Raw genomic sequence first — 27,167 nt, forward strand, 5'->3', positions numbered from 1 at the left:
ACTAAAAATAGAACTACCATATGACCCAGCAATCCCACTACTGGGCATATACCCTGAGAAAACCATAGTTCAAAAAGAGTCATGTACCACAATGTTCATTGCAGCTCTATTTACAATAGCAAGGACATGGAAGCAACCTAAGTGTCCATCGACAGATGAATGGATAAAGAAAATGTGGCACACACATACAATGGAATATTACTCAGCCATTAGAAGAAATGAAATTGAGTTATTTGTAGTGAGATGGATGGACCTAGAGAATGTCATACAGAGTGAAGTAAGTCAGAAAGAGAAAAACAAATACCATATGGTAACACATATATATGGAATCTAGAAAAAGAAAAAAAATGGTCATGAAGAACTTAGGGGCAAGACGGGAATAAAGACACAGACCTACTAGAGAATGGACTTCCGGATATGGGGAGGGGGAAGGGTAAGCTGGGACAAAGTGAGAGAGTGGCATGGACATATATATACTACCAAATGTAAAATAGATAGCTAGTGGGAAGCAGCCACATAGCACAGGGAGATCAGCTTGGTGCTTTGTGACCACCTAGGGGGTGGAATATGGAGGGTGGGAGGGAGGGAGACGCAAGAAGGAAGAGATATGTGATATATGTATAACTGATTCACTTTGTTGTAAAGCAGAAACTAACACACCATTGTAAAGCAATTATACTCCAATAAAGATGTTAAAAAAAATCAGTCCCTATGCTCATCTCTGTTTAAACATCTGTCAAATAAAATAATAACTGTTTTAAAAAAAAAGACAGAGTGGGGACAGCAGGCAATGAGGTTGTTGTGCAAGAGGAATAGAGAGCAGAGCAGTGCCCCTGGAGCTTGTGAGGGGATTAGGCGCAGAAGGAGAACCAGGTGCCAAGTCATGAGGCAGGATGATGACCAAAAAATATGAGGGTTTAAGAATGGAATAGAATGTGAAATAGAAGGAATATTGGCATCAGTGATATAAAAATGGAGACTTTGGAAAAATTCAACTTGCTCCAGGCATGGTTTTCATCTGGGTCTTACTAGTGTTTGGAACAGTCTCTGATGAAGCCAGTCTGTGCTGCCATTCTTTATTGGTCTTGAAATGAAGAATGTGGCACTTTTAGTTCTCTTAAGAATCTTAGACTCTAATATAGTGTCTATAGTTTACCACTTCTTCCTTGATTACCAACGTAATACATGTTTATGACAGAACATTTGGAAAATATAGATAGCTAATAGAAGAAATCACTCCAAATCCAGCCACCCAAGGATAACTACTGTTAAGGTTAGGGCACAGACTCTCTTTATGCTTATACAGTGCAGTGATTCAGAATATGGGCTCTGGAGTCTGGGTGAAAATCATGACTTTGTAACTTGCTAAATGAGAGTTGTTCATTTTCAGTCTATCTTAATTGCTTATAAAATGCCACGTAACTGTCTGCAATATCTTTAAGCCTCAGTTTTCTCATCTGCAGAATGAAAATAGTAATATTACCTTCCTCGCAAGACTGCTGGGAGGATTAAATGAGAATCCACGCAAAGCTCCCGAGGGAGTGCCTGGTACACAGTATGTATTCTAACATGTTAGGTATTAAGCTACTATCATTTTACCAAGTTGGGATCATATTGTAAAACTGTCAGTAAATAAATTATTCTAACATGTTAGGTATTAAGCTACTATCATTTTACGAAGTTGGGATCATATTGTAAAACTCAGTATATAAATTATTCCAATTATCACTAGACATTTTTACATGATGTTAAATATTTTTCTATGATGTAGTTTTTAATGGTTACATAGCATTTTATTGTAGAGATATTAACTTAGTTAATTCTCTGTAATGGGACACTTGAGCTGTTCCCAAATTTTCACTATTTAAAAAAATTCTACAGATAAAATGTTGCAAACTTTCATGATTATTTCTCTAGCATAAATTCTGAGAAGTGGCTGGGTCAAGGGACATGTATATTTCCAAGACTCGGATCCGTTTTATTATGTCTTCTACTATGGATTTAGATTAAACTCTGGATAAGAGTAACGCTGGGAAGTAAGTAGTTCACATGTGTGTGCAGTTTTGAAGGTCTGATATACCATCAGCTTAGTGAAACACAACCCCCGCCCCCATGCCTTGCGCCTATTTTCCCCACACCTGTTCACACCTTCCCGTCAGCATCATCCTCCCTCATTCCTTAAGGAAGCTTCTCAGTTCCAGGCTTCCAGCTGAGCAAATGTGCTTACAATTTTCTGCTTTGCTGGGAATTCTGTACTTACCATTCACTTCACTTGAAGATACAAACGTATAGCATTTAGTATATTAGACATCCAAGCCCCTCATCTTATAATGAAGAAACTGAAGTAGAAGGGAGCAAATGTCTTGTCTGAGTTGGTCATCTGGTCCATGCCATTGTTAGACAACTACTCAAAGCTAGCTCATTCCTTTATCTCTTGTACCTAGTTCAGCAGCCAGCACAAATGTTTGCTGAATGACTACTTCAAGTAACTTACAGCATTTTAGGATTTTGCAGCTGGAAAGGACCATAGGGGTGTGGAAAAATGAGACTTATATTGGTTAATGAGATGTTTGTTGTTATTTAGTTATTAGCAACAAGATGGAATAACAACTCTGGTCTCTCAATTCCAAAAAGACAAGGGAAGCCAGGAGAAAACAAGGCTTCCTGGGGTGAATGGGCATCATGTAGACAAGGGATTCACCTAATTTTGCCTTGTTCCAGAGAGGGCAAAGCCAGAGGTAAGAAAACTGGTAGTTGCTTGTAGTCCAATTTCAGCCTAATTCAGGGAAGAGCTTCTTTAATTGTTAGGACTGTCCAAAACTGAAACAGGTTTTCTTGAAAAGGGAGTTGCCCTTAATTGAAAATGTTCAAGTAGAAACAGGGTATGTTTGAATAAATAATTTGTCAAGTATGTTTGAAAAGAAAAAAAATTGTTTTGTATGCCTGGTTGGGATAGATGACTTCTAAGGTCTCTACCAAAACTAAGATTAACTGACTTTATGAATAGATAGTTACAAAGTAACATATCAACAAGGAAAAAATTGTCCATCTGTGTATCTAAGTCTTTGTAATTAAGTCTTGAGTTTGAACTCATTGTCTCATTATAAATGGGACCAGAGAAACTAACATACCACTGTAAAGCAATTATACTCCAATAAAGATGTTAAAAGAAAATAAAAATAAATGGGACCAGATAAATTATAGTCTTTACTGCCCCAAGAGTCTATGGTTCTAAATCATCTTCTTTTTAATGCTAATTCAGTGTCCTATACACAGTAGGAGCTCAAAAGAAACTTAAATTAGCTCTTAAGTCTGGAAGAATCTACATTTAAGATAAACTGAGCTACAGGCCCCATGCAGTTGAACTTAATTGAACTCAGCTGGTCTCAATCAAATCTATCAGTTGATCACGTTCAAGAGCACTAAATATGCCTTAACTTTTATTTTAATTAAAAAGGTTAAAATTAAAAGAAGAAATTTGGGTGGATTGTATTGTGATGAGATAAAAGTGTTCTCTTATTAGGTTTCTGAATGATGATAGGAAATTTGGCTGGAATTATTTCCTAGAATATAAAGAATCTTTTTAATATTAAATTGCAAGTGTGATTTAATTGCACTTCAAGTATGGAGTTACTGAAAGACTGCCCGTAGTATAATAATTTCAGCCAAATTCTAGAGGTAAGATGGCCACATAAATGAACCATATTACAGGAATACTTTCAAGTTTCAAGATTTCACATCAGTAATAGAAATAGAGGTCCCGGCAAGTTCATACTTGGGTTGGGTGAAAAGCTCAACTCTCAAATAGCCTTCTAGCAAAGCTTTGGTGAGAATCATAGACGGCACCTGTGATGCACTCTTTGCGCTTTTACCCAGGAAGGAAATGCATAAAAAACAGCAAAGGATGCTTTTTTCTGGCTTCCCTTTTCCCTTTCTTTCCTCCTTCTCTCTCCCTCTGTCTCTCTTTAGAAGGCTAAATAAGGAAAGTAATGTTCAAATTAAATGTTTCATTTGATTTATCAACATTGTCATTGTTTTGGACACCCTTAACAGTAAAATAAATTATGGCTCAAGTCAAGATGGGCTATCCATTGATTAGAATATCTCAGCCCTGCCTTTTTCCCCCACCCAGTTAGGAAAATGTATACTATTTCAGGGGTAGTAAAACCGTCTATGTTTCAGACATTGAGCTAGATGCCAGAGAGATAAAAACATCAGGCATGAACCCTGGCTTCACAGAAGCATAGCAAATGCATAGCATAGGTTCATCATGGGATACACGCAAGACTCAGAGTTTTCTGACCCAAGACTCCAGAAGTCACTACTAATCTACCACAGAATTGGCATAAGAGGTGACATCTATTAGTCACCCTGGGTGGGAAGTCAAAAGTTCTCTGGTGGGCTGCCCTGGTGGCGCAGTGGTTGGGAGTCCACCTGCCGATGCAGGGGACATGGGTTCGTGCCCCGGTCCGGGAAGATCCCACATGCCGCAGAGCGGCTGGGCCCGTGAGCCATGGCCGCTGAGCCTGCGCGTCCAGAGCCTGTGCTCCGCAACGGGAGAGGCCACAATGGTGAGAGGCCCGCGTACCACAAAAAAAAAAAAAAAAAAAGTTCTCTGGTAACACGTCTCATTCCAACAATCATAGTCATGATTATTTCATGTCTATAAAGACCCATTTAATATGTATCCTGCTGAAGTTTGATTTTTTTGAATTCCACTCTCAGAAACATAAAACAGAAAAACAAACCAAAAAACTTACCTCCACTGCTGCTTTTGCTCTTTCAAATTCCTCTTCTAAGGAGTGGTTTCTGGAAAGCAATGCACTTCCCCAGCGTTGTTCTTTGGTCAGTCGAGCCTGAAATAAACCAAACACACGGTGTTATCATTTTGGAATCACATAATACAAAAAATGCAAATATTTTTCCTTTTCCCATAGTCCCCTAGAGTTTAAGAAGCACCTGCAACTGATGCCATTTTTGGAGTACTTTGCAAGCATGAGGGTGTCCAAACTGGGAGGGTGCGTGCATGCGTCTTCGAACAGTGAGTCTCAGCCCTGGTCGTATTAAAAACAACGCCCAGGCCCAACCTCCCAAAGACCTTACTTTTCATTGGTCTTCGTTCAAGGCATTGATATTTTAGTAAGTCTCCCCATGTGATTCTAATATGCAGCTAAGATGGAGAATCTCTATTAGTAGGCTAGACCTGGAAGCTGATGTTCGAGCTTTCAGCTTGTTAGGAGGACCAGCCTCAGGTGAAACTGTGAAAGTTGCAGACAGGGAAGGTAGCTGCTAGGTCTTTCTCCTTATACTCAGCTGAGCTTCATGCCGAATTCTCTTTCCTTTGCCTTATCTCTACTGGCACACATCTGTCTCACGTCCCATTTCCTAAGGACATTGCTCTCTGCTCAATAATAGTCACTTAGATAAAATCATGTCTGGTAATGCCAACTGCTTTGTCACAATTAACAGGCAATGTGATATACATCTTAACTTAGCTAAATGCAAATATTTCCAGAAGACCCCCCCACAAAGAGGTTGCTGGAATTTAAAAAATGTTATTATTTTAAATTTCACAAACAATGAATACATTCTTTTTGAAAAAAAATTAATCATGGAAAATAAGAGGTGTAATTCTAGACCTTTTTTCTTTGAAGTTACATATATTTATGCACCCATAGATAGAATATCGCAACGTCTTTCAAAAAGCTTTTTGAAACATAAATGGTGTGCTGTTCTGTGGTTTACCTTTTTCTATTCAACAATGTACCTTGGAGAGTCTCCACATTTCATACTTACAGAGCTACCTCAGTCTTTCCCCAGGGATTTCCTAGTAAGTATATACGGTACTTCGATTAGAGCTCTATGAGCATTCATAGTGTTTCGATATTTCTCCACGTAACTGCTTGCTTTCTTCTCTATTTTCTTTCTCTGCTGTGAGGTCCACGTGAATAAGATTTTGTCTGATAACTTTTGTACTGCCCCCTCCCAAGCCCAGGGCCTGACAAGTGATGCATGTCCCAAGGATGCCTGTGGATGGACTGCGGGAGGAGGGATTGCACTGCTAAGGCAGCTAGGTCTGGGGAGAAGGAGGAGAGAGGCCCGGAGTGGAGTCCCCCGCCCCCTTTCATTGCAGGGCAGGCGTGGCTCCTCGGCCAGATGGTACATTGCTGTCCTGCAAGGATGCTCAGCCTCCACTTCTATGGGAATTACTTGAACAGGCTTGGGTCCCACCCCAGACCAATGAAGTGACCTCTGAAGGTGGGGCCCAGGAATTAAATTAAGTTTGAAAATTATATTAAGTTTGAAAAGCTCCTGTGGTGATTTTGAAGAGCAGTCATGTTTGAGAACCAAAACTATAGTGAAACTTTGCTCTTCACCCAGCACTTACCATCTATTCCGCTCAGCTGCTTTTCATTCTTTCTCCACCATCCCCGGTCCTCAGGAGGAACCCCCCTCTTTAATGATTACACAGTGGGAATACCAGGGCTCACTAAATGCCAGATGCTGCTTCAAGTCCTTTACTTACTACAACTCATGTTGTCTTTTCAGCAGCCTGAGGTGGGTCCTACCATTAACTCCGCGACTTTGAGGCATTGAGAGCAATTAAGTAATTAACTAAAACTTGCCCCTAGTCTCACAGCTAGTTAAGTGGTAGGGCTGGTGCTTCTGGGCCATGTGCCTAACCACGGGACGCACTGCCTCTCACAGGAGGCTGTGCTCAACTGGCCACTTTAGGAAGATGCAAAACATAGAAAAGCTGTCCCTTGGAGTTTCATGCATGGTTGAGGGTGTTAGCCAAGAAGCCGTCTAGAAGAATGTGGGCTGAAAATAAAAATAAAGTAATAGGAAAATTTCTGAGCATAAATAACAGTCTTAGACTGCATTTTGCTTTAATGAATGTGAAAGGTTAATTTATTTGAACATTAATATATGTTTTCTCCTCCTTGATATATTTATTCCCTGCTGTATCCCTGGCATCTCCTGCAAATAGTTGGTGCTCCATAAAAAATCAGCAAATATTGGTTGAAAATATGCTGTCAGGGAATATATGAATGACTGAATTAAAGATATTTCTCTCAAGGTCTCCTGGCCAGTCTGGAGTCTAAAGAGGGTTTATAGGAGATTGGGAGGGATTTGTTTTTTCGTCCTGCGCCTGGAGTGGCAGAGCTCTGTGCTAGCAAGCCCTGGTTCTGGGGGTGGGGAGTGGCTGCAGGATGCCCAGGTGGGGTGCCTAGTAAAGAGCAAGGCCTGTGAGCAGCTCAGGGTTGAGACCTCTGGAGCAGCGCCTGTGGTCCGAAACGGGAGGGCCATGAGGGCTGGTCAGGGCCTGCCCTGGCATCAGTGCCTTGCTCTCTGGTGGGCCAGACCCAGTGGCCATCATGAACAAGCATCCTCCCGTATTCTCTGGGCCCTGTGGAAGCTACTACCTTATTCTAACCCAGACAATCGAGGCAGGAAGGGGGAGATTGATACAGGTTCCAGAGATCAGAATGTGAACATATCTTTTGGGGGGCCACCATTCAGCCCACTTCAACCCTCATCTGACGCTCTTGGGTGACAATATATTTGATTAACAAATATAAAGGTGCAGATGATTTATAGCCTTTTAGAATTGATAGCTTGTTAGGGTGTTATAGCCTGGTAGAGAAGTTAACCCCAAAGATGACAGGACTTTACTGTCATGTAGAAAGTTAATCAGTCTTACATCTAACTTGGTAAACTTATTTTGGTATTTCTTTCCCAACTGGCTATATACATCTCTGTTCCTTAATCCTTTGCTTTTGGAACCAACTCTTTTGTCTTCCTGCTGGTTCCTTCATGAATGAAATAAACAAATAAATTTTTAAACATGTGGACACATAGTAAGAAATAAACTTCGTGCATTTGTATAATAATGTCATGAATGACATTAGGAGAAGAAAGAGAAAGCACTAATATTTTTTCCCAAGGCACCTCCTTTTATTAGAGGCACTTTTCACCAGTGAAATATGATCTGCCTTTCCTGTGAAGCCTGACCTAACAGGACTCCATTACTGTCACTGGCTTCCCTTCATCAATGTTTCATGACCCAAGTGGATTATGAATCACAGGATGCAAAGCGTACCATATATCAGGAAGAAGAGGAAAATCTCTCTCTCAGGATTCTAGACTTACAGTTCACATTCTCTTTTCTGCCTAAAACAGCAAGTGTAAATAGAATCTTACTGTGCAAATGAAATTTTATTTTGATAGTACAGTTGCTATTTAGGTAAGTGCTATTTTCCACATTGATAGAAAAGCTTTATGTTATTACTGATTCAAATATTATCTACCTCACATTTTAAAGACATTTATTTTGCCCAAGGAAGCATAAAGTAAATGTTATAAAATATAAGAAGGTAGTGAATGTAAACAGAGGCACTTTTCAAGCTGAGAGTAGTATACATCTAAAGGTTCTGGGACTTTTTAGCAACTCAGCAGCGTGCCCAGACATGTTGATTTAGGACTGAGAATGAAATACAGTCTATAACACATAGTGAAGATCAGCCTTCTTTTCGAACAACACTTTTTAAAAAAATTTACATCTAATTTCATGACAGGCAAAACTGTAATATGGGAAAACATATAAATAATGCTTGTAAACTGCAGGTATTTCTTAGTATTTAACTAGAGGAATGATACACAGGACAGTTACACCTGTAAGTCTGAGTTGCCGTTATTTTGGTAGCACAATGACTATAATAGCAGTTCTCAAGCTTTAACATGCATTGGAATCACCTGGAGGTCATGTTCAACCACCCTTTGCAGGGCTCCACACCCATGCGTTTCTGAGACAGTAGGTGTGGGGTGGGCCGTAGAATCCCACCTTGTCTTTTCTAACAAGTTCCCAGGTGATGCTGATACTGCTGGTCCAGGCACCACACTGTGAGAACTTCGGATCCAAAAATTGACATTATGTGCACGTAGGTTGCACGTAGGTGGAACTCTGGAGTTCACAAATATACTCTGATATAGGCATTTCTTTTCTTCTTTGCATGATTTTGAAAAATGCTCCACAGTTAACAGCAACCTCCTGGAAATGCCTTGGCTTTAAAAACAGCATTTTAATTGGTTTAAGCTAATTGGATTTTAGGGTATTACAGCCTCCAAAGAAGAAAGCATTTAATTCCCCCAGCTGTTGATTGCACTGAATGATCGGCACTAGGTGAAGGGAAAGAAGAAAGAATTAAATAACCCTAAAAATAATATTATGCTTTGTTCTCTTTATTCAAAATTATGACTGTGATCAAAATTATGATTTGCAAATGACTGTATTTGTGGCTGTCATTGTCCTACCATAATTTTGTTGGCTACCCTCTGTAGCAGTTGTTGATAGCTTTCCATACAATTGCTAGAGATCTTCCACAGAAACACATTTTAAAAAAGCTCAGCATCTTTCCAAAAGAAATTGAAGGAGAAAAGGGATCTGCTTAACTGTAGAAAAGAAAAATATAACAACTAGCAGACCTTATATAACGGCCATTAAAAGCATACTCTCGGGCTTCCCTGGTGGCGCAGTGGTTGAAAGTCTGCCTGCCGATGCAGGGGACACGGGTTCGTGCCCCGGTACAGGAGAGGCCACAACAGTGAGAGGCCCACGTATCGCAAAAAAAAAAAAAAAAAAAAAAAAAAAATACTCTCTGCCTGGGGTCAAATCCTGGTTTACCATTTACTATTAATGGTGACCTTGGACAAATTAATCTCTATAATCCTCAGTTGTTGTTTGTTTTTTTCTTTTTTTTTTTGGCTGTGTCATGCAGCCTGTGGTATCTTAATTCACAAACCCCAGGGCCCTTGGCAGTGAAAGCATGGAGTCCTAACCATTGGACCTCCAGGGAATTCCCAATTCTCAGTATTCTCATCTGCCAAGTGTATATTCGCTTATGGAGTCCATGTAAGACTCCAGTGCAATAATTCATGTAAATAATACACACAAAATGCTCAGTACATAGGAAGTGCTCAATAAAATTGGCTTTTGGGACTTCCCTGGGAGTCCAGTGGTTAAGACTACACCCTCCCAATGCAGGGGGCACGGGTTTGATCCCTGGTTGGGGAACTAAGATCCTGCACGTCGGTGACGTGGCCAAAAAAAGAAAAATAACCACCAAAAATTTGGCTTTTGTTATTATCATTTTTCTGGTTAGCGCTTATAAGGTGTGACTTTGGAAATTCATTTAAAAAATCTGTGTTTAGAACACTTTTGTTTAGTGGTTTTTACAGACAAGTTGGACTCATGCTAGAAGAGATCTTCTGAACACTTGCCTCATTAAGATGGTCAGGATATTTTTTCTCAATCAGTCAACAGACATTTATCATTGAAAGCATACAAAAAACCTGTACCTTATGTGTCAAGAGCAAATTCCCAAAGTTTTGTGCAAAGGTGGGCAGCACATGGTTCCCATCTTCCTCCAACTATGAAATTCTATGTTATGGAACACCAAGGCAAGTCAGGGCTGATTTTTAAAGGGGATGGACAGTCCATTAGCATACTGCATAACTAAAAATTATTTTTGGAACTAGCCTCAAAATGATAAAAGAATAAAAATTTGTCCTTTTTTTCTGTCCTTTAACCATTAGCTTCTACTTTTGAATTTTGTAATTTGACAAACATTTTGTTTCTCCTTTTTGTTAGCATCCCTTATTTTTTCATTTTAAAAAGTATTTGGTGAGTACCTAGTATGTGTAGATTTTCTACTATGCTGAAAATGATCTTCAGATTTCTTTCCGTCCTGTTTGCTTTCCTGCTGTTCTTGTTTTCCTGCCTTCTTTGCTTTGTTCCTTTCTTCCATCTTCGCTTGCTTTCTTCCTCATTGGCAGCTCACTGTGTGTGGTCAGGAGGGGAAAAGGGATATTGATGTGGCTCCTGTGCTGTCCTCCGAAAAGCAAAACTGTATTTACAGTGTACTATCTAATTGTTTCTACTAGACATAAAGGTCTTCATATTTCTTATATTCTCTCTCGTCTTTCTAACTTTTCCACTGCCTCACTTATGGCTTTACGGATAGTAGACATTCAATCTCATTTGTTGAATTGAAATGGAACAAAGTGGAACCATTAGCATTTCTAAGAGTAAGAGGTTGAGAATGAATTTGGGAGGCGAGGCACGAAATTGTGTATGGCCTCAGATCGGGTGACAATGCTAATTCATCTTACAAAGTTTCTGGAGGAAAGTGATATTCTTTAAAATCACTTAACTCATATTAACCCTATAAACTAAGTAATAATCAGGGCTTGCAATGAGAAGGGAAATCGATGGTCTTGTGAGTTCTCTTAGGCGGATAAGCTAGATGTGGCTGATAGGAGGTGATGTATGATGAAGAACAAGGGCTTTAGAAGATGATGGGTGTGATTTGAATGCTGGGTCCTCTCCATTCTAGCTGAGTCACCTTGGGAAAATTACTTCTGTTTTCTAAGATGCATTTCTCGTCTGAGAAATGGAGATAACATGAATTCCCAAGATTATTGTAAACATTTCAAATAATATATTAGAAATATCTTACATTTCTATTAACATGCATTTCCTTTTACATTATTCCTTTAAAAATTTAGAAAACATATCTGCACTTTTAAAGTTTAGATTGTTCTGGTTTGGGATACTGCCAACTTGATGGAATTTTGACAATGTGGAAGGAAGCATTTGCTCTGCCCAAATCAGCAAAATCAGAGCGTTACAAGATTGTGTGACTCAGTATTTGGAGAGCCTGGCTGCCCCACCTTCTCATGAAGTCCAGCTTAGGGCGGCAAGAGCCTGTGTTGGAGCGCTCCTTCCAGGGTCCAGACTTGAAAAAGAAATGCGTGAACCATCACTCTCTGGCAGAAGTTTCTTTTCTTTTGCCTCACCACTATCTCATTTATGGAAAAGCTAATTTTATATCATTACCTTCTGTGTTTCTCTTCAATGTTTCAAATATTTTTTAATTTTTCAGATTGCACGATTTCTTTAAATAATTAACTCCAGGGAATATAAATAACACAGTTTGCATAATATCAAGAAACTTTATTCTTTAAATATACAAAGATTATATAATTTATTATAATCTCCTGCCACTCTGATTACTATATTCAAAACACTATTTGAAAGAGACTAGTCTATGTTTTTCTTCTTCCCTATCTTGAAAATGAACAAACATGAGAATTCTCATTGAGAGCTTTCCTTCTCTTTGTGATTCTGAAATATGATTTTTGAGCAAAGCTTGTAAATAGCTCCTCACCTGTTGAACTAAGATAATTTATGTTGGCTTGAGGGAGAAGATATTTCCTTGATTTTCCTATGAACCATCTGAGTGACTGGAGCAGTAACAAATTTTGGTAAGCTGAAATTGTTTCCTTGAATAGTTTGCAAGTCAGTTTAAGTCAAATTTTTATACCATTTCATCATCTTATTTATATAAAGAGATCATATATTTAAGAGCAGTATGCTTCTAACAGTAAAAACACCTTTCTGTCTTTTATTACAAGTAGATGAGCCTATTCTCTTCTTGTTCCATTTGAGTGACTTAATATTTTAGATGATTAAATCCCAAATTCATGAAATTTTCCTATTTAACCATAGGCTGGAATTAAAACTAGGAGATTATAAATTTCCTTAGTTTAGGCAAATCTTGTTAAGTAAACATGCAGTGTTTTTTAAGAAAACAATTTAAGGGATGAATGCTTTACAAATAATTGGTAACCTTCTAAAATAATTCACTATGATTTATCTAGACAGAACTATCTCAGGGCATTTTACATTATATTTTGGAGGACAATGTTGGGTATCTCATACAATTTTCCAAAGCACATTGTGTTTTCTTAAATGCACACCGGTGGGTAAGTGGAAGGACAATGTGGTGGGATGAAATCAGACAACCAGCGGGAGAGTAGCAGTCATTGGAATAATAAGATAAATGCATTGTGGGTCTCCACGGCAACCGAGGACCCCAGCTGATCCTCCTTCCCTCCACCTCCGTGTGGAAGAGCCCACCTGTGCCATGTCTTACCCTGCTGCAGAGACTAGTGTTCTCCTGCTATATTACATTGTTCCAGCAACTTCCCTGGCGGCAGAGAGGTTAAGAATCCGCCTGCCAATGCAGGCGACACGGGTTCGAGCCCTGGTCTGGGAAGATCCCACGTGCTGCAGAGCAACTAAGCCCATGTGCCACAACTACTGAGCCTGCGCTCTAGAGCCCGCGAACCACAACTACTGAAGCCCGGGTGCCTAGAGCCCATGCTCCGCAACAAGAGAAGCCACCGCAATGAGAAGCCCATGCACCGCAACAAAGAGCAGCCCCCCCTTGCCGCAACTAGAGAAGAGCCTGAGTGCAGTAACGAAGACCCAACACAGCCATAAATAAATAAATAAACAAACAAATAAAAAAAATTGTTCCAAGGATTCCAGTTTACGAAACAGTACCAATTATTTAGCTGAGTCTAAATCTCTAATGCACTTATCAAGAAACGTTTCTCTAATAAATGTTATCAATTTGCTTTTTAAAAAGATACATTCAGAATGAACAAAGATGAAGAAAATACATTTTCACGCTACATTTACAATTCATTAAGCTTCCCAGGGTTATTTGTTCTGGAAGTTAGCTGACTTGTTTTCTGACTGAGTTCTGGGAGCAGTAATGCCCGCCTGTCTCTTGTGGAGGGTGAGGTGCACGTGGAGGTGCTGTTAATGGCCTAGGTTTCCAGATGCCTTCCATTTCCTAGCTGCGTCCTCCTGCCCTCTGCCGCTTACTGGTTGTGAGTGCGTCGACAATTTTCCTTACTCTCACTGTGCCTTAGTTTCCCCCTCTATAAAATACACTTAACTCATAGAGTCATTGGTCAGGATCAAGTGAGCTAATTAATATGTATTAGAAGGCCTTCTCATAGCACTCAATAATATTTGCTATTATCATACTTATCCCTTTACTCACTTCAGACAATATATCTTCCCTCTTAGTTTCAATACCTTATCTAGTAAACTCAAGAAAATCTCTCTTGCTCATTTCATCCCACTTATTTCCAACTGGATTGTAGATGCGTGAACGTGGACACATTTCTTAAGAGATCAAGGCTGTACCCTTGCAAAGTGTTTGAGCAAATGAAAACACTGAGGCTGATGGCCCTTCTTGGCCCAGCCAAGGTCACTAGTCACAGGCAAACCAGTTACACTGGAGTCGAGGGTCAAGTAGCAGACAGACAGGTCTGGTACATGCCCTACTTCCACTGGTGATTAGTTGGGTGCCCCTGTAAAAGGATTTTGACTTTACCAAGACTCTTCAAAGACCTTTAAAGTGAGTCCAATAAAAATTCACAGGATTACTTGAGTATTAGATATAATATATGAAAAGCACAAGGTCCCTAATACTTAGAGGGTACTCACAAATGGTAGTTCTTAGTATTATCATGATTGCTAATACTATAATTATTTATTCCTTAGCAACAAATTTATTTTAATGTGACAGTCAGGATGCTGATGTGTGAGTACCTTGGTCTGTAGGGCAAAGTTGTGAATGACTACTCAAGATGTAATTTCCTCGTTTGTGCCTGTTACATAAGTTGTGCTAATACTGGAGTAGAACAGATTTTGTATTGGAAAATAATGTAACAGTAAGTGGTAGAACAAGGAAAAAGTGCTAAGTACATGGTGAGTTCATTGACACATTTTCCAGCCAAATCTGTCTATCTATCTTTCATCAGTTATTTTAAGCATTGAGATAAATACTGAGTGAGAAAGCATATGAAATAGAAAATACGGAAAAATTACTTCAGATTTTTCTGGTGAAATTTTAAATACTTATGACATAAATTATCTATTAGTAAAGATAGGTGCACTGAGGAATTGGTTTTGTTACCTGCGTTGGAGGCACCAATTCCAGCTCTGCAGCCGACTCAGAGTTCAGGGCGCTTTTCCCACCACTCAGTTCTGGCTGAGATCTGTGCTCTGAGGACCTACAAGGGACACATGGAGGAAATTAATGTAAATTGAGAAGCGAATTCACCTAGAAACCCAGTCAAGAAATCTGGTTAATTTGGATCGTTGAGAACCATGGTAACAAAGCTCTCAACAGACATTTGATGAAAAAGATAACATATATTTCCATTATAATGACCACGTTTGGAATTTAAGTGGCTGCAATGTGTTAGGTGTTATTCTCTCTGACTGATTTAGAATGCAGGTCAGTTACATGCAAAGAGTAAATAAATGCAAAACCATTTTTGTTACAGAGTTCTGCTTCATTAAAAAAGTAATTTTTGGGTGGGGAGGGGAGCTTCTCACAAAGTGTCTTAGTGAGATTTGATCTTTATATAGAATTTGAAATGTCATAATAAATGGAGATGTGTGACGGGCAACCGGAGGCTTAAACATGCCGTCCTTTAGGAAGCTTTAGAAACATGGTAAGGGCCTCCCTGGTGGCGCAGTGGTTGAGAGTCCACCTGCCGATGCAGGGGACACGGGTTCGTGCCCTGGTCCGGGAAGATCCCTCGTGCCGTGGAGCGGCTGGGCCTGTGAGCCATGGCCGCTGAGCCTGCGCGTCCGGAGCCTGTGCTCCTCAATGGGAGAGGCCACAACAGTGAGAGGCCCGCGTACCACAAAAGAACAAACAAACAAAAAAAAAACATGGTAAAATTCAGGTGGCTAGTTTTTCTCATGGGCATCCATGGAATATACTTAATTAGTGCATTATCCGACAATGGTGATTAAGAAAGTCAGAAAGGTTACCTGTGTAGCCAAAAACATTTAATTTAACTATTATTCATGTTGTACATTGAATATACACATATGTAAAATTACACATGCACATATTTTGATTGACTGGCTCAGTTACATGTTCAGAAAATTATCAACAAATATTGGACAAATATTGAATATTAAATTATGAATCTACCAAAATCCTTATTGGCTGAATTTTTGACAATTAAGATGAAATAATTTAGTTTTAGAAGCCACAATTATTAACATTAATAGGACGTTATAAATGGCAGCAAGTATCTGGATTGACTTAATTCTTTGGCTATTTCAGTAGACAAGTATATGACACATAAATGGCTATTTTCTTTTTTTAGTTTTTAAAAAAATATTTTATTTTTAAAATTTAAAAAAACTTTATACAATTTTTAAAGGTTACACTCCATTTACAGTTATTACAAAATACTGGCTATTCCCCGTGTAGTACAATACATCCTTGTAGCCTATCTTACACCCAATAGTTTATACTTCCCACTCCCCCATCCCTATACTGCCCCCTCAACTGATAACTACTAGTTTATTCTCTGTATCTGCAGGTCTGCTTCTTTTTTTGTTATATCCACTAGTTTGTTATATTTTTTAGATTCCACACATGTGATATCATACAGTATTTGTCTTTCTCTGTCTAATTTATCTTACTTAGCAGAATGCCCTCCAAGTCCACCCATGTTGCTGCAAATGGCAAAGTTTCATTTTTTTATGGCTATTTTCTGATATTAAAATATCTTACCATAAAAGTTCTTTTGATCCAGTTCTAGATGAGCTTGATTTTCTCTCTGCCATGGGATGTCCCTTGCTGTTTCGATCTCCATGAAACTTAACATCATCCCATTTTTCCAGTTGTGTTTGAATGTCTACTAAGGAGACAAGAAGGGGGTGAGGGGGACGGAGGAGAATACGAGGTGCAGAGAGAAGAAGACAGATTAAGACTGAGAAGTCTTATACAAGTGAACTTTAATTAACTGATGCTCTTCTACCCCAAGACCAAAGGCTGCAAGAAAATTAATTAAAACATGTATAACTAAATAAATATGAGACCTATTAAGAGAAATGGAATGCTTTTATAGTTAAACAATCAAGTATATTTTTTTACCTGAATTTATTTCAAGAGCTGGGTGCATTCTAAATTTTGTGTATGAGCCCATGGGATCTGGTAAAGAATGAGCATATGCAGTACTATCCTATGGGCCTCCAGCTAAGAGGTGGCTTTGAGGCATTTCTGGCACATTTCTGGAAAGAAATTCTGTTTAAAGAGATGAGCCTTGTTATTAAAAGGAGGTGGGAAGAAACTGGGACACTTTTTACAGGTTTTGTTATAGACTACCTAATTTTTCACCAAAGAAGGGAATTTATAATGGGGATAGAGAAGAAGGAAGCAATGGAGAAAGTTAGTGTATGCTAGGACCATTGTCTCCCTGTGGCTGAATTCTTACAAAGAACCTGGCTGGTTCCCTCTCATGAACAGGTGTGTGACTGTGAACAATCCACTTAGACAACCTTAGAGGCCAGTTTTTTCGTTTATAAAAAGGTAGGTTTGCAGTCAGTGTCCTCTAAAGTCGTTTAAACTAAGAATTTTTTTTTTTTTTTCGGTATGCGGGCCTCTCACTGTTGTGGCCTCTCCCTTCGCGGAGCACAGGCTCCGGATGCACAGGCTCAGCGGCCATGGCTCACGGGCCCAGCCGCTCCGCGGCATGTGGGATCCTCCCAGACCGGGGCACGAACCCATGTCCCCTGCATCGGCAGGCGGACTCTCAACCACTGCGCCACCAGGGAAGCCCCCTAAACTAAGAATTTTTATGACTTCTTCACAAGGCGTTTTCTCAAAAGCAGAGAAATGAAAGTATCATTTATGTGTTTATTATATTATATTGTAATGTATTTAACAATATACCCTTATGCATATGTATAAATTTCACTTATTGAAATGGAATAAGCCTAGAGCACATGGATGATGAGGAAATAATTATAAAATTTTCCTCCAGAGAGACAGGCCTCAAAAAGTGACGTGGCAGAGGAGCGCAGATCCTGTGTGTGCAACCAGTTTGAGCAGCGTGCTGGTTCTCTTCCCTTTCTCTGTGATCTGTCCTTGGTGAGCTCATCTACACCCGTGACTGTGATGGCTATTCATAGGCTTCTGACTTTCAAATCTCTATTTCCTGCTTGGTTCTCTTTCCTGAGTTCTAGATTTACACATTTAACAGTCCATTGGACATCTCTACAGAGAAGCTCCACAGTTTCCTCATATATAACAGGTTCAAAACTGAACTTGACAATTTCCACCTTGACATCCCCCGCCCCCCCCCCCACCTTTTCCTCTTGTACCCTTATCACAGAGTTTGGCACATTCTATATCTCTTCCTTGCTGGCATGCATATATCTACCCAGTCCACAAGTCTTGTTTTTATTTATTTATTTTTGAACTCATCTGCCTCTCACTATCCCCTCTGTCACTCTCTTACATGCCTGTATTGTCTCCCTGCCTCCAGTCCTTTCTCCACACATCCAAAAGAGAAAATTTTTTCTAAAATAGAATCTGTTGATGTCACTCCTCTGAGTAAAAACCCTTCAACCCTGCCCTCCCCACAAACTTAACGACCTGGCATCCAAGAACTCCCATTATCTGACCCCTGGTGACGCTCAGATTTATTTCTCAGTACTCTATCGTTCTTGAATACTGTAGCAGTGCTTGTATTTGCTTGAAAAGGCATCTTTCTGTGTTTGTCTACTTGTGTGTGACTCCCTTTCTCTTCTGCATCAGGAATGCCCTGCCCCTTCCTTCCCACCTCTCTCTGATCCATATTTTTCATCTGGCAAATTCTTACTCAACCTTCAAGACTGCTCATATAGTATCTCCTATAAGGCACCTTCTATAACCCCCTGGCTGGGTGAGGGGCTTAACCTGGGCTTTTCTTTATTGCAGCACATAGTACATATTTTATTATAATTATATTAATCATTTTTCTATCTCTCCACTAGACTGTATACTTACTAAGGGGCAGAAAGCTTATATTATTTATCTTTGTATTTCCAGCACATAGTATGGAACACAACAGATATTTAGAGAAATGTTTACTGAACAAATGAATAAATTAATCCATGGCCATCTAACATGTATATATCACAGTGCTAAGCGATTTTACATATATGTATATCCCCTTTAACCTTTGTAACTTTATGGATAAGTTACTAATATGCTCATTTTATGGATACTTACCCATCCATGTTTCCCTTGGCTTTCTGAAATAACTGTTACCTTTCTTTTTCTTAAGAAAGGGGAGCTTAATTGACTGGTTCCATGATCTGAGGTTAAGGTCTCCTTTCTCGGGAAGATGTACAGTGGAGAGAAGTACAGGCTTTGAAGTTAATTAGAGCTTGGCTCAAATTCCAGCTCTTCCTCATACTAACTGGGATCTTGGGCAAGTTATTTAAATTTGAAAATTTGGTTCCTCATTCATTTCAAAGAGTTGTGATGAATTAACAGGCTAATATATGTAAATCACGAAGCACAGTTCTGGACATTGTAAGTCATCAGTGAATGGCAGCTGTTATTATTGTATTGGACGTATCCCCACACATGTTACATGTTACTGTTCCTTCTGGCTGTTCCCGGACCTTGGGTTAGAGTTTTCTCTTTCTAGACTCTCTTCCCCTCTAGACTGAATTCTCCTAGAGAGCAAGATTCATGTCTTATTTTTATTGTAACTCCAGTGCCTAGTGTGGTACCTGCCATCTATCAGAAACTCAATACACATGGGTTGTACAAATAAATGTATAAATCCACACCAGTTCTGCAAAGTTGAGCTCCCCAACTGCTATTTAATCTAAGCACAAAGAAGTGTGTCCTGTCCAGTTTCCTACATAGAATTAATCTTTTCTACTGTTTGTCCATGGTTTTAATGTCATTTGTAGAACTTCCTTGTTGTATTAAGCACAAGTGAACAGCAGCAGACACGAGCTATTGCCTTACCTAAGTCTAGGGATGCCGTCTCTGGGTTTCGGAGAGCCTGGCCTCTCTGCTCAGCATCCGCACTGATGAGGTCAGGCCCATCAACCTTTTTCTTGAGGGATGAGGTTTTCGATGAGGTCTCCAACTTCTTGGCTTTGGTTTGGGTTTGAGAGACGGGTTCACTCAGGTCAAGGAGATCTAAACCTGTGGTCAATACTATCAAAGATGGAAGAGGTTAAGAGAAGCTCACTCACTGCTCTGAAATTGTTTTTTAAAAATAAGTTTCAGTTGGGTGCAGAAGGATTTTGTGTTTGTAGTGTAGGTTAGAAGAACCAAATTAAGTTAGCTCACCACTGATTTATAAAAATAGTTTGTATTTAGACTGGGAAGCTTGCTGCATGTCCTCCTTTATTTGTCACGGTAGAAATCTGCAGGACTTAGACCAGCCTCACCAGTGATGAAGGTTTGAACGGAATTAAAATGATAAAATTGAATCTGAGTTCAGGTACTATTTACTTTATGGCTTTGCTTTATAAAGAGGTTTATTTCAGAGTGTAGTTTTTCCAGAGCAATCTATCATATTCAGAGAGATGCTTGCAAAACAGTGATGAGGAAGATTTGGTAGTTTCTGAATGTCTCTGTGCTTTAATTTCAAACTACTAAAGTATCCAGGGTATAAAGGAATGCTGTTAATAATCTTTTATTTAATTAAGCAGTTCAATCAGAAAACAGCTTGCTGTTTGGGCTCACACTAGAGAGGTATTTTATAATCCATAGTTAATGAATAGGGTACACATGTTAATGCCTTTGGTGCTTAATATGCAAATTTAAATTTCAGTGTAACAAACCATAAAATGGTTACACTTTTACTTCCCAGCAGGTTGATTACACTGTGTTAAATACTCTAATGAAGGCAGAAATAATAATTTGTTCAAATGCAAACTAGGCAAATGAGAATTAAAAAGGCAAGCTCTGTAACCCTTCATTCTTGTTTCTCATAAGTGCAAGTGTTTGACTAACTCATTGTGAGAAATGGAAAATTCCTATTAGAAAAAGTCCCTCCAGCCCTACCTCTCTTTCAGCCCCGGCACCTGGGGGGCTGGCTTCTGAACTGGCCTGACCTAGGGTCTCTTCACCCGGCTAGCTTAGGAAAGCTACTCAAGTGACAGGGACACTCCTTGTGCAAACCCTTCCCAGCACCGTCTACAACCTCCGCACCTCTCCTTCTCCTCTTTGATCTCCCGGCTTGTCTCTTGGTAGGAAATGGATTTTTGTTGACATCTCAACACTCTTCCATCTATTTCCCACTTGCATTCAAGGCAGGGCCAGGGCTTAATTAATTTCACAACCAGGATTTCTTTAGTACTGAACGTTGAGCTCCTCATGAGCTAACCATCCTACGGGATTCTTAGGATAGAATCTTTACTCTCAGTAATCTTGCTTTCTGATTTCAGTTACAAATTACAACAGTTGGATGTTATAATGGTGAAGTGGAAAGACCTGGCTCTACCACCGCTTAGCTGTGTGACTTGGAGTAAGCTTCTTGACCTCTCTGAGTTTCAGTGTCCTCATCTGAAAAATGCAGAATCAAGTCTGTCCTTTAGGTATGATAGGAAGATTAAATTATCTAATCTGTAAGTCAAATGTGTAAAGTGCCAGGCATACTGTAGGTATTCAGTAAATGTTATTTCCATTCTTTGGAGGCCAATTTGTGATGCTTTTCTTTCCTTTTCCTTTTTCTTGCTCTCCTATTTTCCCCACTCCTCTCTGTTTCAGGCAAGAGTCAGATCCATACACGGACAGAAAGAGGAAACACCACCGGGAATAAAATGGAGGATGAGACAAGATATTGGTTCTACAGAAGATGCTATGAAGTAAATTTTTCATAAAAAGGCCTGAAAGTGTCATCTCATCTGAGCTTATCTTGTCCCAGTCTTCCTGAGGAGACAGGAACCACTTTCCAATGCAAGATGCTCTGAGCTACGAGGAGTATTTTGTGGCCGGCAAGTACTTGAATGTGGGGGGAAAAGAGTAGCTTTCCGAGCTCAGCTGCCTGGCTTGACGTCTAAAGTGTAAGCGCAGCAAGCAGCCAAGGTAGGCTAGGATGCCACACATTTCATATCCTTTGAATGTTTAAATGGAAATTTCCAGGCCACGGTTGTGTTGGCAGGGGTTCTATAGGCCCACCGTGATTTCCTTATAACAGAAGGAAGGAAGTGGATAACAGTCTCTGGAATGCCATATATGTCTTTTTACTAATTGCGCAAACAATTACGAATCAGTCACTTGCTCCTACACTTCTTTTAGAAACAAATTACATAGGACTCGTCTGCTTGCATATAGGAAGTACATTTGTTACAGAATAATAACTGATGAGTATTAATTTAATTCTATATCTTTCTTACCATTCAGAATAAATGAATTGCTCAAAGACTGAATTGTGAATTCAAACTTGCCTCAGTAACGTTTTTTCCCCTCCAAACTGTCCTCAGCACTTCCTGAGTTTGTTCTGAGCTCTCTGTTCCTTTGTTCTTTTCCCAGCAAATGTGAAACAACTGCTTGGCACAGACAAAAGGCCCTATTTGTTATAGTTGATGAAGGGGGTGCCTTGGAGGTTGAATGGCAAGCTTGAAGCTCAGAGAGTCCCTGGGGAACACAATTTCAAAAGCATAGAAGGATGTGTTCAGCCTTTCACTTTGTGAAGAAAGACAAATCTCATTTTAGTGTGTGAGTGTGCGTGTGTGTGTGTGCGTGTGGCGTGCACTTTAGTTAAGATAAAAATAAAGGGTCTCACTGTTTCATACGGGGTTCGAAGATAGCATAGCTTAGCATGGAAGGGGGTGTCTGCTCTACTGATTTTCTTAATCTGATTTTAAAGATTCTCTTAGGCACATGAAGGTTTGTGTCCCAGAATTTGTGTTTAAATTAAAATAATCATCTGTCATAGTGGAAGTGAAATTGTGTGTGTACAATTGTGTGAGAGGGACAGAGAGCGTGAGAGAGAGAGAGAGAGGAGATAAGGAAAGAGAGTGACTTGAAGATGCTATGCTGTTGGCTTTGGAGATAGAATATGGGGCCACAAACCAAGGAATTCTAGGTACCATGGAAAAGGCAAGGAAATGAATTCTCCTTTAGAGCCTCCAGAAGGAATGCAGCCCTCCTGACACCTTGATTTTTAGGACAGCTGAGTTCCAGAATTGTAGGATAATAAATTTATGTTGTTTTAAGCCACTGAATTTGTCGCAATTTGTTACAGCAGCAATAGGAAAATAATATAGCTGGTAGGTCAGTGTCCACAGAGGATTCAAACACAGTCCCATCACCCAAGCCTGTGCTCTTCACCATTTCTCCCTAGACTTTATGTGAACTTGAAAGCAATGTGCTGACCCTGTTGATGTGGCTTTGATTATTTTTTGTTTAGCTACCAATTATTTGCCAGTTTGGGTAGTCTGAGGCATAATTTAAATAGTTGGCAATCTCAAAAACTTTTTTTTTTTTTGATAACAATTCCACTGGGTGGAATTTCCTAAAGATAGAAGATGTAATATGTTATATAAGTATTTGTTTCTATCTCTCTCAAGGACACATGATTGAAGATCACAACCTATTGAACTGGAAGGCTCCCACAGGGCACTGAAGATGTTTATGAATACTAGATTACTTGGGCCCTAGGAGGTGAGGCTGCTTAGAACAGTTAGGATAAGGTAGCACCTATTATGAAGCACTGATTTGATACGTTAATGGCAAGTACAGTGCTATTAACACCACTACTGTATAATGAACCTCAGATTTTCAGTGACTTTCTCTAAAGGAATAAATCTACAAGGAGTGGTCAGAGAGGACAGACCATGGACAGCCCTGACTGGGGCAGTCACAGAATGTGCTGCAAGGAGCTGATGGGATCTCTGTTCTGATTTGTAAGCTACTCTGGCATTCCAGAAAACATGGAATTCTTTAATACAATGCTTACAAAGCAAACTCCTTTAGGAAGGATTTTGCCAGTGATGTCAAATAGATAAATTGGACTTAAATAATTCAACCAACTTTTGCCTTTTTATTGGAATACATAATTAAAGCTACTTCCCAAATTTCTAAGTTCTCTAAAGTGGCATGCCATTGGGTTCATGGCTATTTGGGTTTTATAAAAATGTATTTGGAAAAATTACACTAATTCTGCAGTTAAGATATTTAATTAGGTGGCTGTGATGGCATTGTGAACTTTGTTAAGGGTATCTTTTCCCTTATATATAGGGGTCTCTTTGATAGGTATACAGGTCCCATACCAAGGAGTGATACTCTTATTTTTTAAATCTTGAAAAATGTTTCTATAGTAACTGTCCACTTAATAGCTCAAGATTATGGATACATTATTTTTAGATTATGTAGATTGATAAATGTAAACCAAGGACCCCCTATTCTTCTTGCTTTTCAGAAGAGTCTTTCCTGTACTTTGACATATATTATATTTTTGGGAGATTATAGGACAAGAAGTTACTATTGCAAGTTTTATAGTAATTACTTGTCCTATAACATAAGCAATATCTTAAAAATATCTATTTTCTAGTTACTGTCAGAGCATTTTTTACATGCATCTGTGTAAATATATATTTGCCATTTAAAAATCAAGGGTATTAGCAATCTTGGTCTACCTACCATTTAGGGACACAGTTTAAGAGGGTCGAGGAATTAACTGTCTACCTAGATTTCAGAAGAATAAAAGATAATTTAGGATGTTAATGGCAAAAAAACGGAAAACATCCTTATTTGATCAGCTTGAAGTCATCATCACTGGATGACAAAAGTTAATGTAGAAACAAGCAGAAAGTAAAAAAAAAAAAATTGAAATACTTAAGAACAAAATTACAATTTAGAACTTCTATGAGGTAGAAGATTGATATGTTCTTTTAGGGTCAGAGAGAAAAAACCCTGCATTTGACTGACCTTTGGAAGAGATAATTGCTATATTGTTTACTTTGTGTTAAGTTATATAAGAACTATATTCTTTATATATTTAAAGACTTGTCAAGACGGTGGTACACTGGATTTATTTTTTCATTGGAAGAAAATGCCGAGTATAAAAGCCTCTCATCTTAATACAAGGTTCTTCAAATTTCTATTTGATTGACTTGGTACAACTTAAAGCAGGTCCTGCCCCATATTTTACTCCAAGATTGTTTATTATCCATTCCTTAAGTGTAAAGACATACATAATGCTTGGGATGTGATAGGCACGTAATGTTCAATGACTGTCCTGATTTCACAATGTAATTTCATACTATTCTGAAATGATGTTCCATTTAAAATGACTATTAAAAATTTGGACAGAAAATGATAACTATACCTTTTGCCCAGAAACTTTAGCTATAAAATTATTGGACCATGTTAGAATTCTTTCTAAGATGTTCGTATGTTAAAGTTTCTCCTTTTTAAAAATGTATAATAATGTGAATTATGTTGCATATTGAGATATAAATTGTGGGTCTGGAATAATTTTAAAAAAGAACTATAATCCTTAGGGATTAACAAAAATATAGTGTTTCTGCCTTGACATATATATATATAAATATATATATATATTTTTTTTTGACAGAAAAGAAGATAAAAAATACATTTAAAAAGAGCAACAGTCAAGGTGGTACAAATAAAACAAAGACTAAGATGATTAAATTTAATAATTCCAGTAAATATGTTAAAAATTGAGTAAATATTCCAATTATCACAGAAAAATTGTCAGAGTGAATTTTCTTTTATTTTTTTATGGTTTGAGCAAATATTGCAGTTCTGCAACAATGCTGATTTTATTTTTCAAATTTAAGTTCTCCTAAACACATAGCTCTAGAGTGCTCTTCTGTTTAGGTTACATATGGGCACCATATTTAACTGTCCAATTATCTTTTTTTTTTACATCTTTATTGGAGTATAATTGCTTTACAGTGGTGTGTTAGTTTATGCTGTATAACAAAGTAAATCAGCTATACGTATACATATATCCCGATATCTCCTCCCTCTTTTGTCTCCCTCCTACCCTCCCTATCCCACCCCTCTAGGTGGTCACAAAGCACTGAGCTGATCTCCCTGTGCTATGTGGCTGCTTCCCACTACCTATCTGTTTTACATTTGGTAGTGTATATATGTCCATGCCACTCTCTCACTTTGTCCCAACTTACCCTTCCCCCTTGCTGTGTCCTCAAGTCCATTCTCTATGTCTGAGTCTTTATTCCTGTCCTGCCCCTAAGTTCTTCAGAAACATTTTTTATTTATATATTTCTTATATTACATATATGTGTTAGCATACAGTATTTTTCTCTTTCTGACTTACTTCACTCTGTGTGACAGTCTCTAGGTCCATCCACCTCACTACAAAGAACTCAATTTCGTTTCTTTTTATGGCTGGGGAATATTCCACTGTATATATGTGCCACATATTCTTTATCCGTTCATCTGTTGATGGACACTTAGGTTGCTTGCACGTCCTGGCTATTGTAAATAGAGCTGCAATGAACATTGCGGTACATGACTCTTTTTTTTTTTTTAATAAATTTATTTTATTTATTTATTTTTGGCTGCATTGGGTCTTCGTTGCTGCGCTTGGGCTTTCTCTAGCTGTGGTGAGCAGGGGTTACTCTTCGTTGCGGTGTGTGGGCTTGCGGTGGCTTCTCTTGTTGCAGAGCACAGGCTCTAGGCACGCGGGCTTCAACAGTTGTGGCTCGCAGGCTCTAGAGCTCAGGCTGAGTAGTTGTGGCACATGGGCTTAGTTGCTCCATGGCATGTGGGATATTTCCGGACCAGGGCTCAAACCCGTGTCCCCTGCATTGGCAGGTGGATTCTTAACCACTGTCCCACCAGGGAAGTCCCCATGACTCTTTTTGAATTATGGTTTTCTCTGGGTATGTGCCCAGTAGTGGGATTGCTGGGTCATATGGTAGTTCTATTATTAGTTTTTTAAGGAACCTCCATACTGTTCTCCATAGTGGCTGTATCAATTTACATTCCCACCAACAGTGCAAGAGGGTTCCCTTTTCTCCACACCCTCTCCAGCATTTATTGTTTGTAGATTTTTTGATGATGGCCATTCTGACCGGTGTGAGGTGATACCTCATTGTAGTTTTAATTTCCATTTCTCTAATGATTAATGATGTTGAGCATCCTTTCATGTGTTTGTTGGCAATCTGTATATCTTCTTTGGAGAAATGTCTATTTAGGTCTTCTGCCCATTTTTGGATTGCATGAGCTGCTTGTGTTTTTTGGAGATTAATCCTTTGTCAGTTGCTTCGTTTGCAAATATTTCTCCCATCCTGAGGGTTGTCTTTTTGTCTTGTTTATGTTTCCTTTGCTGTGCAAAAGCTTTTGTTTCATTAGGTCCCATTAGTTTATTTTTATTTCCATTTCTCTAGGAGGTGGGTCAAAAAGGAGCTTGCTGTGATTTATGTCATAGAGTGCTCTGCCTATGTATTCCTCTAAGAGTTTTGTAGTGTGTGGCCTTAC

The 27,167-nt window shown here is 39.0% G+C and overlaps 1 protein-coding gene across 9 annotated transcripts in view; it reads right to left on the bottom strand.

The window, feature by feature from the left end:
- Positions 1 to 27,167, bottom strand: part of PEX5L (peroxisomal biogenesis factor 5 like) — a 251,762-nt gene that overhangs the window by 68,271 nt on the left and 156,324 nt on the right. For 6 of the 9 annotated variants that reach the window (XM_067738136.1, XM_067738133.1, XM_067738134.1 and 3 more), the window contains 4 exons: positions 19,704 to 19,898; positions 16,467 to 16,593; positions 14,841 to 14,937; positions 4,761 to 4,856 (listed from right to left, as the gene is read on the bottom strand). In XM_067738136.1, the coding sequence (XP_067594237.1) occupies positions 4,761 to 4,856; positions 14,841 to 14,937; positions 16,467 to 16,593; positions 19,704 to 19,898 (515 nt within the window). The remainder of the gene's footprint in view (positions 1 to 4,760; positions 4,857 to 14,840; positions 14,938 to 16,466; positions 16,594 to 19,703; positions 19,899 to 27,167) is intronic. The other 3 variants (XM_067738132.1, XM_067738129.1, XM_067738137.1) reach the window with 1 other exon arrangement.

This window comes from Pseudorca crassidens, chromosome 5, assembly GCF_039906515.1.
Source record: "Pseudorca crassidens isolate mPseCra1 chromosome 5, mPseCra1.hap1, whole genome shotgun sequence".
NCBI classification, from domain to species: domain Eukaryota; kingdom Metazoa; phylum Chordata; class Mammalia; order Artiodactyla; family Delphinidae; genus Pseudorca; species Pseudorca crassidens.